Here is a 17,802-nt window from a genome sequence, read left to right as displayed (position 1 = left end):
AAACTACATTCTGATAGCCCAATCCAAAATGGCGGCTAATAATGTTTTTTTTTGTTTTTTTGTTTCAGATAGCAAGAACTACAGTTGTATGCTCCCCTTTAATTTTTTTTTTGTTATATGAGGTATCCTGATTCTCTTTTTGGAAATCTTCTCCAATAAGATGTCTAACTCAGTAAGCACTAATTTAGAGTATTTAGCCTTCAGAAGGGGCAGGGGTGGCTCAAAAATTTTAAATGGGAGATATGGTCATGTAACACCTGGTTTTAAACGTCTTTGCAAGACAAGCAAAATGGTATCAAAAAATTTTAATTCTCTCAATCTAAACCAAAATGGCGGCCAGAAATGTCAATTTTATTTAATGAGAAACTTTAGAAAATAATTTTTTACTTCATAATTTGGTAATGTCAACAACTGATCAACAATTAAACAAAGGTAAGTTACATTTCTCAAAATTTATATTCATTGCAGATTTTGTGATATATAGCTAACGGATGTTGGAAGTGTAACTGATGTTATTTTTGGATGAAGTTTTGTTTTTTTATTAACAAGGTTAAAAATTTAAATAACAAACGTCAACAAATAAAAAAATTAAAAAACTTAATTTAGTATAATAAAGTTTAACCTGACTTAGAAACCTCGTTTTTTTTTTACCTTGGTTAAAAAACTATAATCTACGGAAAAAACTCTTGGATAAAATCAATGTTTTTTTTCAATTTAAGAAAGTAGAAATAGTACTTTTATTTGGAAAAATAAAAACTAGATTCTTTTAGATATAAAAGAACAACTAGTGTATTTAATGTCGGCATCCTAATTACACAATTTCCAGATTACAGTCACAAATTTAATAGAAAAATTTCAATGCACTGGTAGAGTTGTAGATGATAAAAAGCCTGGCTGATCCAGTTATTGAAGAAAGAATATTAGCAGAAATTTTTGTTACTAATTAACATCAGCAAGAGCAATTGCATGAAACAATAATTTATTTAGATGATCATTGCAAAAAGTATTACAAAATATAAATACTGTCCACAAAAGATTCACTTAGTACAAGAAACATATTAAAAATGATTTTGATAGGAGGGTTGAATTCAGAAAAGTTTTTACAGAGATTAACAGCAAAAACTATTTCTTGCTTCACTATATTGTTCACTGACAAAGACTCATTTACTTTATATAGGGCTGTTAACAGACATAACAGTAAGAACTGGTCCCAAGAAAACCTAACTGGTATCATGAAACTCTTACCCAGAATCCAGAGCAGTTAAATGTATGGGCTGGAATAATATGTGATACACTTCTTGGACCACTTGTCATTAGTGGTAACTTAGATGATGAAATGTACTATGCTTTGCTAAACAAGCTGATAATTTCAGCTCTCAACAATTTGATTGAGATATCTCGTAGATCAAACAGATAACTTTTATTCATGAGAGAAGTTATGTTTTCCAATTAGATGGTGCTCCTCTGCACTAAGCTCGCAATGTGAGAAATGTTGTAAAACTGTGAGGAGAGGGCAATATTTGGTCCTACGACCTGCTCTTCTGGTTTGTATGGGCTTCTGTAGCAGTAACACAAACTTTGGCCACTGAATCTAAGGTCGATCTGCCTTTCCTAAAACAATATTGGTTTGCAATCATCCCTCCTGTGCCCTCAACTGCTGCAGCAAGCCTCAGATGGATTATATTTTTGAATAACTTTCCCAGTGTATTTAGTAGACATAATGGTCTGTATGAGCTGGAGTCCTAAAGATCCTACTCGGGTTTGGGAAGGAGGATGAGTCACTGCCTCTTCCAGAGTATGAGAAGATGCCTTCATTGAAACATCTATTGAACACGTTGAGGAGTAATCCCGTGTTTGCTCGAATTGCCACTTTCAAGGCTACATTAGGAAGGTAGTTGGGTCCTGGAGCCCTATCAGTGGGATTCCAAGTGAAGGCCCTCCCAAGATCCCAAGCAGCAGCTTATCTCTACACCCTCCAAGAACAACATGTAGACTGTACGGATCATTTTTTCAATACCTGTCAGAGGGTGAAGGTTTTTTCTGGCCCTTTTTACAACTAGACGATATGGCCTTCCCCAATGATTCCTATAAGTCTCCTTAATGAATAAATGCCAGCTACACCTTTTGCTTGCCCTGATTAGAGCCTTGAGATCAGTCCTCATCCTCTTATAGAGGATTGAGAGCGTCTCCTGACTATGACTGATCTACTTTAGAACATCTTGCAATGTATACTTTACAACCTTCACATGTACTTTTATCAGTATGGCTTGATTTATTGATTGAAGCTTGTTGATTTCTCAAAGTATGTAATTTTCTTTCAAAAAATTCCATGGGTTTGCTTTCATGATATGGAGGATTTTTTAGTTTCCAAGTGCCAAATTAATTTTGACAACTTCATGCTTTCATTGGAGATTACTTGAAAGCAAACAGTGCACACTATGCTTTCCATCCAATGAGATCAAACCATAATTTAAATAACTGTCATTGTACAGTCTTGTATTTTTACTAATCGATTCACAGTATGTAGATGGCTCACTTCGTTTTTTTACAAATTTATGCATTTTGCATAAATGGATGCAAAATCTAATGGAATTGCTAAAAGAATCAATAATATTTTTCCAGGATAAACAAAGCCATTCTCAATGTTTTTACAGAATAATGAGTATATGTAGCTGCTGGCTTACCTAGAAGATGTATTTTCGCATATAACCACTTGAATGTGAATTTACAAGAATGTGATAAAAACATTTTATTAATGACTGATAAGTTCAAGCTTTCATTAACAAAATTTATATCTAGATTATTCGTCTTCAAACCAAACATTTTAATATGTTCTCACTTGCTTCCAATTGATTATATTGAGAAAAATTTGGACGAAGACAAGACTAGTATTCACAATAGTTTGGATATCATAAAGATGCTTTTGCATGAGCTAAAAATTCAGTTGGTGGAGTATATCCTGGAAGATAAAAATGATTTCTTGAAGAGATGGGTATCGATTTGGTGAAAGCATTGTTGCAACTGTTAAGTTACCAGTTGAGATTCATGACCAGCTCATCGAAATGTCAACAGTTAAATGTTACAACTACAATTCACATCTGAAGATACATTTTGGCTTGCTCATCTAAGGGAATATGGAAATTTAGTAACAGAAGCATTGAAAATACACTCTTTTGCACATCTTACCTCGGTGAAAAGGATTTTTCATCTACAGTTGCACTAAAAACTAAATATAAGAATACTCTTTTTTCATTTGTAAACAATTCACTGTTGTGTGTTCCACCATAAATCAAAGTATGGGAAATCTTTTAAATGAAAAACAAACGTAACCATTTCTTAATTTAATTTCTTTACATGTGTATTTATAAATGTAAGTAAAATGTTTTAAAATTTCATTATTGTTTATGTGTAAAGCTGTGGGCTAATTTTGTAAGCCCCTTGGGGGTCTCAATCCCCAGGTTGATTAACACTGCCATAAGCCATTCTGAGAATTACTAGTTGAAAGTCCTCCGTGGCTTTTCCAGTGCAACTCCCAGTCCCTCCTTGATTTCCACCTCAGTAGCAAATCGTTAAAATTGCTAGCCTCAATCTGGGTGAAACTGCAGCACCATTCAGGGTCACCGCGATGGTGTTGTTTAAACTATCTGCCTTATTCTTGCCCTTGGAATCCTGATTTCTATATTATCAACAGTACCCATTCGACTGGCCAGGATCTCCCTCATGGTTCCAATTGCTGCCACATCCTTCAACCGGGAACCATATGTGATACCTTGTGTCTTCTTCAGTCTTCAGTATTCCAGTATATTGGGTACTGAAGGAGAAGGAGCAAGATCTAAATTTCCACACAAAACTCTCCATGATGCCTTTATTACCAGCCTTCATTCCAGAAGAGGTCCTGAATAAGTCGTGTACCAACCCTGCATCCTTTCCGGAGTCTATGTAGATGACATGATTCTAACTGACGAAGCTTGCTTCTTTGGGCGGGTCTTTGCCAATTAGTTCTGCTCTAAGGGCAGCTGATATAATGTAATCCTTCTTTATCACAGCTCCGTCCCCTAGTAAGGCCAACTGGAGATGTCAACTCGGCAGAGTGTTCCCAAATAGCCACGCATCAGCAAGTTTGTTGAGATCTACAACAGCAACCGTGTCCATTCTCCCCCCCCCCCATTCTTGTCGATGTTACCAACAATGGTGTATTTGAACACCTTTTTAGACCATTCCTGGAGAATCAGTCCAGTGAGTTTCTTGTTGGTTAATGTGTTGGCTAGCCTTCTCTTTATCAGGCAGCCAGATGCCAAGCCAGGTTTCGTTTGTGACCCGGCATCCATCTTGGCAACATTACCCGATTCTCTGTCAATGATTGCTCCTATATAATTGCTGATCTCTTTGGTTATAATGGACAGCTTGGCCTCAGTGTGCTTTATTTCTCGTTTTCCTTGCTTGACCACATGATGTTGAAAACTGTCTGTAACTTCTTCAAGTTTGGTGACTAGGGCCCAGCTCACTGCTCATCAATTCATCATCGTCAAGTCTTCTTTTACTTAGTTTTCTTCAGACAGCACTATGCTGGATGCAAAGACATGTCCTCCAGTCAGGTCAATGAGACCACCAGCTTCATGAGACTGCCCAAGGGGAAAAAGCCATTGTTGTTCTTATCCTCTGACTACGTCTTAATTCAACATTTCTAACTGATAGATTGAAACATACAAAGTTAAAAAGTTTACAAAAATAAAATGTTTGGTAGTAAGAAGAAGCGTTTCAGAAATTTTTTCCGAAGCCCATGTTAATATGAACTTTCTCATTATTTTCTACAGAATATGCCTATAAATATTAGCAGAAACTTTCTGAAACATCCCATATTAGGCCTCTGAAATAGATCTTTAAAAAACCTCCCCTTATTTTTCCTGTTTAGCCTCCGGTAATTACCTTTCAGATAATACTTCTTCAGAGGATGAATGAGGATATGTATGAGTGCAACTGAAGTGTAATCTTGTAAGTCTCAGTTTGAGCATTCCTGAGATGTGTGGTTAATTGAAATCCAACCACCAAAGAACAGCGGTATCCACGATCTAGTATTCAAATCCGTGTAAAAATAACTGGCTTTACTAGGACTTGAACGCTGGAACTCTCGACTTCCAAATCAGCTAATTTGGGAAGACGCGTTCATCGCTAGACCAACCCGGTGGGTTTCTTTAAAAAACCTAGCAAACAATAAATATACTGTCAAAAGTAAATATCCATATCATTATTTATATAAACAAAAACTAATATTACTATTCAAAATGTTTACAATATGAAAAAATAAAAAGATTTTCTGCTCCTTGAAATAGCTTTTAGTTTTTTATTCATTTTTTTTAAGCTTTTCATATGTTTCTTGTGGGGTGGCATTTGAATCTCAGTATCCCATTAAAAGATGTTTCATTCTATGGATTGGTTTAACTCCAGAATTTGGTTTTAATAATTGTTTCACAAAACTAAAATTTTTTAATTAAAAACTTTTTATATTTCTTATAATTTAAAAAAATATTTTTAGTAATTTTATAGAAGTGCAAATAACCAAAATTACAGATAAAAGATTCATAAATAGGAAGTAATTTCTGAACAGTATTAGAGTTTCTAAACATTTTTTTTTCTTTTATTTAATTAATTTTTTAATCCCCACTACTTCACTACATGTTTAATATCATCTTTGTACATTCCTTTCCATAATAATAATAATAGTGGGAAAAACCACAAAATGTTTTCTATAAAAAAACAACTTCATGTAATAATCTGTAATAACTGGAAGGTCAGTAATTTAAATTCATGGTCAGATGAGAGAAAACATTTTTATAATATCTGTAATTTATCAATGAGTTTCCACTTACTTTTACATCAATCTATTTATTAAATAATATCCATATTTCCTTCACAGAATTTACTGCATCTTTCTATTCCATAAAATAATTGCACTAATATCTTCATATCTCAGTTGTGCTATTTTTCATTTATGTTTGTGAATTTAAAAATTGTTTACTAACAGTTTCAGAGATAACGACTTAACTAGTTTATTGTATGGCAATAAATAAACAAACTTATAAATTTTTATTTGTAGAAATTGGTTTTAACTTCAATTTCATTAAGTGGTATCTGATTTCTATTATTAAAAAAATTCAAATGCAGATTACTGATGAACAATACTTTGCTATATTATTAAATAGAGGTTCTTAAATTCGAAATTGTAAAAATCATGAAGACAATCCTTTTAGTTTTGGAAAAAAAAAATTAAATCATTACTCCAATATAAATATAAATATAAATGCACATTTTAGATTATGCTAGCAGAATTCCCTAGTTAGATTATTTAATAGTCAATAAAAACTAAATTTATTGATTATTTATTATTATATCTATTAAAACTTCTAATTTAAATGATCCGTTTTCAATTTTGTTATAGTTGCTTTCAACTTTCACTATTAAAATTAAACACACTATTAAAATTACACTATTATTAAAACACATTATAATTACACATTATTAAAATTAAAATATGAAACAAATTTTATTTCTTAATCTAATTTAAGATGAAATTTCTATTTCAGTTTTGGAAATTTTCTGAACAAGCTAAGAAAACTGATATTAATTTAATGAATTAAAATTATTTTAATGTTATGTATAGGCTGATATAGTAATATTGAGCTATTGTGTTAAGATAATGAATTTAATATTTTATTCTAACAATGAGTAACACAGTTTGTAATAGATGATAGTAACAGTTTAATTTGATTCATAATTTAAACACATAATAACACAATATATTACAGAAGTTAGTATGTATAAGGTATACATATAAATAAATAATTTATTGTATATGTGGATGAACATTTGAACATTCAAGGATAATTTTATTGATATTATTATCATAAATAATTGTTATTAAGTGATAAGCCTTTTGTTTGACAATTCTAATTCTGCACTTTGAATTGACATTTATAATAAGTTTATTTATTCATAAAATCTAGAAAAACAAATAAATCACTCATCCACTTATCCATCACATTATATATTCAAAATAAATAATCCTCAGAGGTTGAAGTTTAGCAGTGCACTCCGTGTTAGTCCTACATATTATTTAAGAATATGTTAGTAAACTTAAACTCCTCAAGAGAAAAAGTGGGGGTAGATGTAAATAACTGAAAAATACCAGCTCTCCTGTATGGTAAATAGAGAGAGTAATTAAAAACAGAAATTGGGCATTTCCTTTTAATTTATTTAAATATAATTGTTAATGATCAATGCTTGGGAATTAAATGTGTTCAGGCCCTTAAAATTAATCTTAATATGTATAGATTGTGATTTAGAGATAAATACTAAGAGTTTTTTAATTAGAGAGTCACCTTACAATGCAGCACTGACCTATAGTTCCTATAGCACTGATCTATAGTTCAGCTAGATTCTTGGAAATGCCACAAAATCTGGGAATAGGCAAGATTCTCCCTTTCGGAACCTACGCCTGTTCTTAGGTAACTGTCTAATTTCTGGAATAAAAACATTGTTGTAGCATAAATTTAAACTGACTGACACATAATTCTATTCAGCAGATCAATAATGTGCTGTTCCATCCGGGTAAAAATGTCCTAATGTCCTGAGGAACTGTAAGCGGGATGGGTGCTTCTTGCCTGAAAGAGTCCTTAAGCTTTTCTCTATGCAGATTTATCTCCTCAGGTTGATTATCCTTTTTCACCATCCACTCTTTTTTGTATTCTTGATACCTTTTCCTACTCTTCATTTTGTGGGTGTAGGTCTGACTCAGCTAGATCCATCTTGAGAATGCTTTAGATCGGTAGATTCATTAGATTCTTGGTGTGATCTGCGGGGGGGGGGGGGGGATTGAATTGTGGACTGGACTGAATTGAGTACTTCTGGGAGTTTTGCAATAACCCTAATGGTTGATGAGTCCATTGGGTATCATGATAAATCATTATCTAATATCGTATATGTATTTATAATTCAAAAAATATTATTTTGCCTTTTATTTTTCTTCTTACTATTATTTTGCTTTATATAATTCTTTCCTGCAACTTTCTTGCTATATTATTTTGCCTTTTATTTTTCTTCTTACTATTATTTTGCTTTATATAATTCTTTCCTGCAACTTTCTTGCTATATTATTTTTTTTTAATATTAAGGAATTCCTTGTAATGGATAATAGCTTATATAAATAAATAAATAAACATTAAAATCTATGAATAAAGAGAATGGTCTATACTACAAAAAACTTCAACTCAGATGTAAAATAAAGCAAACTTGAAAATAGTTGGATAAAATAATACTTCTTATAAACTTACCACCTATACTTAATAGTAATAATGGACGACGTCCCTGGATATCACTCCATGGTCCAATAAAAAGTATCGCTAATCCTGGTAATAATGATTCTATACAAGTTTTTATGAATATCATACGTGAAACCGCAGGCTGGACATCATTTTCTATTTCTGTTGGTATTATACCAGAACAGTTGTACTCTGTTATATTTGGCTCTAATAAACAATATGATTTCAACCAAACATTTGTAATAACTCCACCTGTAATTAACGATATAAGTTTTTGAATATCTCCTTAGAAATGGTTAGATAAAGGAGAAAGGTTATACCAAGAAAGTATGACTATCAGAAGGAAACAACACAAAAAACAAAACAGAAATTAAAGTAATTTCTAATATAAAGAAATGCTAAGCTACATTGCTACAGTGTCAAAAATAATAACTAATAGTACAGTTACAGCAAATAGAGTAATTATATAATTAAATTAACTCAAGATTCAAGTTTCTTGCAATAGTGTACAACATATACTGCAAGAAGTATATTTTTAAATAAATATAGATAGTTTGCTATCTATGGTGCAAGTTTAATACCTGTTTTTTTAGGTATATTTAAAATCTACTAAAGAAAGGGGTGAAATTATTTTTCTTTAGCATTATCTGTTTATCATTACTAATATTAAACCGATTTAGTAAACTATTCCTACATATTAATAAACATTAATACTAATTACAACATCTATAATGATATAAATGTTTAATAACATATACAATTGATTAACATATCCCAAAAACAGAATTTCAGAATTTTGTTCTTTTTTATTCTTATGAACATATACTAATTCTAAAAATTAAGTTTTAAAACTCTCCTAAAAAAAGTTGAGTGACAACTATACAGGGAGAAGAAGAACAATCAAATGTTGGAAAAACCAATTAATTTGATAAAGCAGATACTTCTGAAAAATTCTTCTATTAGTCTTGCAGCCAACAAATGTTTAAGTGTACTAGAAGTGCAGAGACATCGAAAAGATATTTCAGTGTTACAAACTTGTATCATGTATAAAAACATTTTTTGAATCATGGTTTTGAATCTGGTCACTGTAGTGGTCCTGAACATAATTTAACTGTGATTATTATCCACCCCACCACTTAGGATGTTGGAAATGCATTCTACATGTGTTCCAAGCACATGGTGGATCCATTGAAAAAAAAAAGAATCACAGCTAACTGTTACTTGAATATGCTGAAATATTTTGTTTTTCCTCAGATTTCAAATACTGAAAGTCATTTTTCATTAAGATGATTTCATCCCTAATTATTATTACAGTGTTCAAGATGTGCTTGATGTTATTAATTATAATTGGATGAAAATATGACTTAGTTTGCAGAGTAATAATGGGTGCATACATTGAAATGTGCTGGGGTATACAACTTGCAATTTTTATTTACAAGTACATTCTGACTGAAATAATTAAATATGGTAAATTTAGTTATATATTTTATTATTTACTCATGAAATCATTGTAAAATGATCTAGTAATTAATACCATATTAAAGTTTATGAAACATACTTACCAAAATAATTCAAATTTAATAATATTGTGAATAATTTTGTTTTTGGAATTGTAACAGCTGCCAGGATTATGTTACTGTGATATCAACCTGATGTAGAGCAGCCAATTGAGGGGCTTATTATTTTCACGTTGGGCAGAGATTGAGCCACAGCAACCAATCACTATGATAATTATTCTGACCAATACCGTTTGCCAACTCGAATAATCAGGCATCTTCCATTATTACAGCCCAGTAACTACATACAGAACATACCAACTAGGCTAGGATACCATTGATGGAGAGACCTGGACAGCACCCCAGGAAGAAGGAGAAGACAACACGAGGAGCTCAATCACCTCATCACAGCTGATCTCTCTGGTCATGTTCCCAACTCTGCCTGCCTGCTAGCGAACCAAAATGGTTCTTATAGAAACCCTTACAGTCGTTGTGTGTATTATAAGCTGAACTATGATAGCTTATTAATATGCATTAATAAATTTTATAAATAAAGTATGTAGAACTATATTATTATACAAGGGACATGAACACTATTTATTACAAAATTATACTTTTAACTCGAAATTCTGGGTATAGTTTATTAAAATCTTTTTTGTTCCAATTTTCTTTTTATTTTAATCTAAATTTTAATATATTTCAACCCTTTTCAAGAAATAGCAACCACAATGTTTGACCAATCCTATTTTTTTCAGAAATTAAAATGGATCAATTCTTATTCAGTATCCTAGACATGAGATTTGATAATTTTCAGGCAAGTAGTTTTTAAAATAAAAAAAAAACAACAGTAAAAACGTAATGGCTAACTACAAGTTTTATTTTCTGTCACTTACCCTTCTCATTTTTTTTTTTACATTGCTTAAACAGGAGTAAAAGCTGCCTATTTATCGATAGATAACTAGGCAGATAACTAGATTATTGGGAATAACCATTCAGAATGTTGTTCACATTCTGAATGGTTATAGTGATATAGTTACATAGAATTATGAACATAAAAAACATGAGGCACAACACAGACACTAAGAGAAAATACATTAATGAAAAATTTAGTACAGTTCCAGCACAATGTTTCATTGTTTCTAAATGAAAAAAATCGGCACAGAATTTCAAAAATAAATTAATCATCCACATGATCATTACTAAATTTTTTTAGAACTTTTATCTGTTTTTATACAAATACATAAATCATTTCAGTCACATTAGCATTTAAAATTTAAATAATATAAGTCTTACTTGATATTCCAATAGAAAACTGGAACAAAAGTGCAATAAGTTCTGGAAATGCTAACTTCATGATATCAGGTCTATATTTTATAACAGCAGTATTGTCTTGTCTACCTTTAGCTACAGAAATATCTCCCTTCTTACTATTATAAATTACTGTTGGTTCAACATTTTCATTAAATGGTAGCTTTTTCAATACCTTTAAACAGAATTATGGTCATAAAAAATTATAAAGTAAAATTATAAGTTCAATATTACATTTTTACAGACTTACAAATTTTACATAATAAAATACACAATAGAAGAAAAAAAAATATTTTTTAAGGAAAAGTAAAAAATAACCAATTAATAGAACCGTTTTTTAAAATTTCGTATAAAATAACCTTGAAGAATCCATAAATGTCAGTTACAAATTTTGTTACGATATTAACTGAAAATTAACAACAATTTAGTAAATACATATTATTGTTAATTATTTGCATCATTTCTATGATATAATATGAGTTTTTGAAGAACAACTTACGATATCGCAGTTACCTTCAGTTAGTTTCTTTAAAAGATAAGGGAGAAGAATTCACTATGTTTTAACTTTGCATCTATTATATTGTTTTATATTGTATCTGTTTTGAACTCAAAAACACCTTATAGTAGTGTTTCTCAACCTTTCAGTATTTGCGATCCAATTTTCAATCATAATTTTCATTGTCCTCCCCCTCTCATATAATAATAATGCATTTTGACGCTAAACCTAAACTACAATCTTAATTACAAACCTTACAAATTCCCACTAATAAGTAAATTTATTGATATTTGACAACACCAATCTGCTGCAATGATAAAACCAGAATCGATGCCTTACATCCACCATACAGACATTTCTCACGGCTTCGCGAAAAGTTCCAATTTTTCTCAAACATACTGGAACATCTACGCAAACATGTATAAATGATGCACCTCGTTCAATTCCAGCCAGTGTCAGTCGAGTCGATCCTTCTGTCGCTATCAAATATATGGTGAAATAATTATTATAATAAAATTCATTTATTATCAACTGAAAATTACATATAAAATTTTATTCAACATATTTATCAATGATGCAGATAAAAGTAACCTTGAGCGCCAACCACGAGTTCATGTCAATATAACAGGATGATTAATAAATTAACTAATTAAAAATACATGATTTTTGAAACGTAATACATAAAAATAAAAAAAAAAACATGAAAGTTTTAAATTGAAAAATTAAGTTAAATAAGATGGACTTAAAAGAAGAAATATATAGAACCAGAATGTAAAATTATTTAAATTTACATTGAAATCAAATAAAATAAAGTACAATAAATTCAGAATCTAAAAAATCAGAAAAAATAATCTCATAATGGAGAAATTAAAAGAAAATTATAAGGTAACAAATGATAAGATAACAATAAATATTCATAAGATAAGACGGAATAACGTCTTATATAACGGAATATTATTATGAATTTATACTGGCTTAGCATTCACTAAAACATTCACAGTTTTATATATGTAGATTTTTTAATGTTAAGTAGTGTAATAATATATTTTGTTGTATGCTATTCATTATAATAATATGTTAAATTTATTGTTATTAGAGTGGATTATTTTTGTTTTTTAATTTGGTAATTTAAAATATATACTGTGTTTCACACATTCACCTATTTCTTTGATTAGATTATTATTTATTATTTGGATGTTACAATGATTGGGAACTCCAGTATATTTTCTAACAAATACTGGAGTAATAAAAAAATTGACAATTTTGAAAAGAATATGGTATAAGTATTTGTTCCTACTGAACGAGTATTGTACGGTATATTTTTAAATTTAAAATCATTTATGCATTTGTTTACGTGTAGTATTTTTTTCTTGATATATATTTGTCTCAAAGTAGGAACTTTGAGACAAGTACTTTATTCTTCAAATTAGTGTGTATCAGGATATAACTTTAGTCTACCAAGAGCTGCTCTAATTAAATATTTCTGGAGCATAAATATTTGATTAAGATGGGTATGATACGTTTCTCCCCACATCTTGATTCCATATTGAAAAAAGTAAATGAGCATATGGAAAATATATAATTCTTATTATTTCAAGATCTTTAATTTTGTTTATTTTGTAAAAACTATGAATAAGGTATTTTAGTCTTGATGTTAAATATTGTACGTAGACATTCCAATACATATGACCGTCCAATATTAATCAGAGATATTTTATTGACTTGACTTCATTTTATTGACTGTTTATCAATTCGCTATTACTTACTGAATATGTATGTAGTTTTAGTTGAAATTCATGAGGGGGTTTGCCAGTTTCAGTAAATGAGAATGACATATATTTCGTCTTATTTAGGTAGAGCATAATAATATGGCTTTCAAACCAAAATTTTACCATAAGTAATCCATGGGTAGTGCTCTAATATATTTCATCCCACTTGCCTGAAAAAACCAAAGCTGTGTCATCAGTGAAAGATACTATGGTACCGTTAGGAAGGTTCAATTGTAAAAGATCATTGATATATACTAGAAAAAGTATTGGCAAGAGAACAGTACCTGTGGTAGTTTGAAGTTTGAGGGTTTTCTGTGATCACTACATTATTTAAGCCAGAATCTGAGTTATACACCCTTAAGGTAGTTTTCAAACAGTTCTTTTACTGGTCCTCATATACCACAGTTATTTAGTTTATATATTAAAATTTTGTGACATATTGTGTCAAATGCCTTAGCTAATTCGAGGAATATTGCTACAGTGTTATTATTTTTATTAAATTTGTTGTTAATTATTCTAGTTAAATGTAAAACCATATCGTTTGTTGATTTTCCAGATGGAAAACCATACTGATTTTAATGAATAAAATTACTTTTATCAAGAAACTTTATTATTCTGTTTTTAATATTTTTTCAATTATTTTGGAAAAGTTACTTAACGGACTTATAGGTCTGTTATTTGCCGGGATTTTTCTCTCCCAATTTATATATTGCGATTATTTTGGCTATTTTAAATTTAGTAGGAAAATATCCTTCAAAAAAACATTTATTTATTACGTGTTCAAGTGGTTTTACCATGTAATTACTTATTTTCTTTTAAGCAAGAAAAAGTAAAGCTATCAATTCTAGGTGATGAGTTATTTTTTAAATTTTTTATTATATTTAATATTTCAGTAATATCTGTTGCGTTAAGAAACAAGATATTAACAGAAGGTGGTTTAATGAAAGAAGCAGATTTAAGTTATTTGTATTTAAGTTGATTTAAGTTATAATTCATTCTAAAATTATATTAAAATTTTATAATTTTTTCAATAGAAAAACATTTTTAAATAACCGAAAACAAAATTTTAATAATTATATATTACAACAAATAAATATAATAGGACTTTGACAATTTGTAGGCTTTATATAGTTCCTTTTATTTTTTTTGTCTACAATCATTTAAATTGTAGGCATGTAGACGTTACAATCGTTATCAGCTGAGGTTTTGATTTTATCTTGATTACAATGATTCTATCGCTAAGCTTTTTGAAATACTCTACTCTGTTCCCTGTGTTCTTATTCATTACAAAACCTACTTCTCTCTGCCCTTTCTTTAATGTTGAATTAATTATTTTAAAATCACCTAACCAAAAGTTGTTCTCCTCTTCCCAATGAACCTTGCTAATTCCTACTACATCTACATTTAACCTAAACATTTCCCTCTATAAATTTTCTAACTTACCAACCTTTTTAAACTTCTAACATTCCATGCTCCAATTGTAGAATTTTTTAATTTTCTGGTGACCCCTTCCTTAGCGGTCACTACTCAGAGATCTGAATGGAGGACTAGTTTACCTCCAGAACATTTTACCAGGGAAGGTGCCTCCACCTTTATGAAAATGCAGACAGCTACATTTTCTTTGAAAAAATAAACAGTGCTTTCAGCTGCACAGTACTAAGAAGATTGAGTGATGTTGATATTGCCGTTTAAGTCCTCCTGACTTACACAGTTAACAACTACTGAAAGAGGTGCTGCCCTCTTTTAGGAATCATTCCTTAGTCTGGTTCTCATTAGATACCTCTCTGATATGGTAGCATCTTTGGTCCTGCTACTCTGTATCACTGAGCACTCAAGCCCCCTCACCACTGGTTAGGTGTCATGATTCATAGAGGGAGCTTTTTATTATAAGGAGAATTTAAAATTGACTTCATAAAAAGAAAAAAAATTGTAACAAATGTCTAAAAGTATAAGTAAGTTAAACATTATTGTGGTATCTGTATAATTTTGATATTTAAATACAACTTTTATAACTTTTGATAAACATCAAATTATACAATTTGTAGTAACTATCAACCTTTTTTAACAGTTTGTAATTTGATACTGATACCTAATTAAATACATAAAAGTTGATAAATACTTAAAAAATATCTTAAAAAACAAGTAATCACTGTGAAAACACTTAATGGAGACAAAAAAAGAAAAAGTGATAAGTAATACTCTTTGAATTAAATTTAAAATCATCTATTCTGGAAAACATCATGTATTCTAACACTACTTCAGCATATGTTAATACAATAAGCTTCAAGATTTATTATGTGATTTTTTATACATAATTTATAGCACAGTATAGCAATTTATATGATAATTCAAACCATCTTTGAACAAAAATAATATCATACAATTTTATTATTGTATACATGTATATATCCATTTAACATTTGAGTAAAGATTTGTTGGTTATCAACATCTTTACTCAATAATCTTCTCTTATAAAGAATGCTAACCTGAAGAAGAGTCAGTTTTACATGAAGATCAATAATTTTTAAATAATTTCAGGTAACCATTCAACTGTTCTCGAAAAAGACAAAATAAAAATTATTCATAGGGCAACTGATAGGATAATATGTATGAATCATAAAGTCTCTCATAAAACTGTCACCTAATGGTACAAGGAAGATGCCTAACTAACGTTGTATTATGTGTAAAAATAATAATTTGGCCTTGGAATTAATCATATGAAAAATACATATTTCCTGAAAATACAAAAGAGGCAGCTGAATTAAAACATTACTAATACAAACATACTCCTCGCATCAGTATAAAAACTCACTCCATTCCTTTCAGTACTAATTTGACCTTGCAATAGAAATAAATGTTTAAAATAATTAAATCTTTTTTTTTTCTTTATTTGGAACCTTGGATAATGCATTTACACTTTTATTTTAATATAAAGATGAAATGAACGAAAAAACAAATTACACAACAAAAAAATTATTTAATTATTTACACATTAATTAGTAATTAGTTTATTTTTTGACAAAGGAGCAGTATAGCAGCTGTGAAAAGATTTTGAAGCACAATTTTCCATATTTAGATTTTTTTTTTTTTTAATTCATTAAAATAAAATTTTCACCATATTTTACCATGGTGATAAAGAACAATATTTTACCATCAGAAGAAGAAATCGTGGTAAATATAATGTTTCATGGTTGAAGAGGTTTTGTAATCTACAAAGTTTTTTTTTTTTTTTAAGTAACTTAAAGGCTAATGAGAAAACTTATAAATCTTAATTATTTTATTTATGAGTGTAATTAAGTTTTTTAGTAACAATTTTAATGACAAATCAAATCAATTTTTTGTTGACTTTTTTCATCATTAATTTAAAAAAAGACGTATTAATATTACATTTATAACCTCATCCACAAATAACAAATTACATAAACAAAGTTCTATAAATTGCAACAAAAAAAAACAAAACAAAAAAATAATAATCACCAGAAAAAATATTTCTATCAAACAAATCAATAGAATAGGTAAAGTATACACGAAAGAATCATTTACCAAAAAGATTTTAGATAATATAAAGAGAGAAAAAAGTCACTCCCAAAAATGGTATAGCAATTCTCAAGAATAATAAGCATCTCATGGCAGGCTTATAAAGAAAAATGAGGAGTGACGCGGCTTCCTGCCCCCTTCTTCAGAGAGCTAAACATACTCTTGCACACTGACATACCAGATCTTCTGAAATAAAGGTGTTCACCGCAGGGGACTGTATAGTGAACGTCATTTTTCTTAAAGAGAAAGATTGTGACTAGTGCCTTTTACACCTCAGATACTTGAGTATCTAAAGTATCTAAGTATCTAAAGTTCAGATATTTTAGGATATATCTTATTGTGCAAATCATGGATAAAAATTGCATTCTGACCCTCTGGGTAACAGCAAACTAAAAAATTCATAACTTTAATGTTACTTTGCTCAATCATCGTCATGGACCTTTACCCATGTACATGCAAACGTTAAACTTTAACCAACACCTTTAAAATATAAGGGCACACATTAGGTAATGGTGGGCAAACTGAGTTTCAGTGGTTTAACTGCTTTAAAGTAAAACACTAAGCAAGCTACGTTTATAGTGGTGATTGTGATCATCTGATATAACAGTTGTTAGTATTAATTTAAAAATTTTATTATTCTATAAACAACACTGTTGAAAAAATTAATTACTCATTTTACAATGCTTTGGCAGCGCTACTTATTAATTAATTAATATGTATTACTTTTTTAATTAATTCTCTTTATATTTATTATTTCCTTAGTATCTATTAGTGTTAATTGTTTAACTATCAAAACAAACATTAAGTTTTAGATTTTATGTAAAACCTTTTGCGAAAAGTTAAATAGTTTCTCAGCATTTTCTTGTTTTATAATGTATTGT

The 17,802-nt window shown here is 29.7% G+C and overlaps 1 protein-coding gene across 1 annotated transcript in view; it reads right to left on the bottom strand.

Moving 5' to 3' along the window:
• Positions 1–17,802, bottom strand: part of LOC142326724 (putative peptidoglycan muropeptide transporter SLC46) — a 56,551-nt gene that overhangs the window by 36,178 nt on the left and 2,571 nt on the right. The window contains exons 2-3 of the mRNA XM_075369371.1: positions 11,105–11,294; positions 8,328–8,567 (exon numbers count right to left, since the gene is read on the bottom strand). Of these exons, the coding sequence (XP_075225486.1) occupies positions 8,328–8,567; positions 11,105–11,294 (430 nt within the window). The remainder of the gene's footprint in view (positions 1–8,327; positions 8,568–11,104; positions 11,295–17,802) is intronic.

The sequence above is a fragment of the Lycorma delicatula genome, chromosome 6 (genome assembly GCF_047948215.1).
Source record: "Lycorma delicatula isolate Av1 chromosome 6, ASM4794821v1, whole genome shotgun sequence".
NCBI classification, from domain to species: domain Eukaryota; kingdom Metazoa; phylum Arthropoda; class Insecta; order Hemiptera; family Fulgoridae; genus Lycorma; species Lycorma delicatula.
Note: the sequence above shows the minus strand (reverse complement) of the source record. Positions and strands in the feature narration are given on the sequence as shown.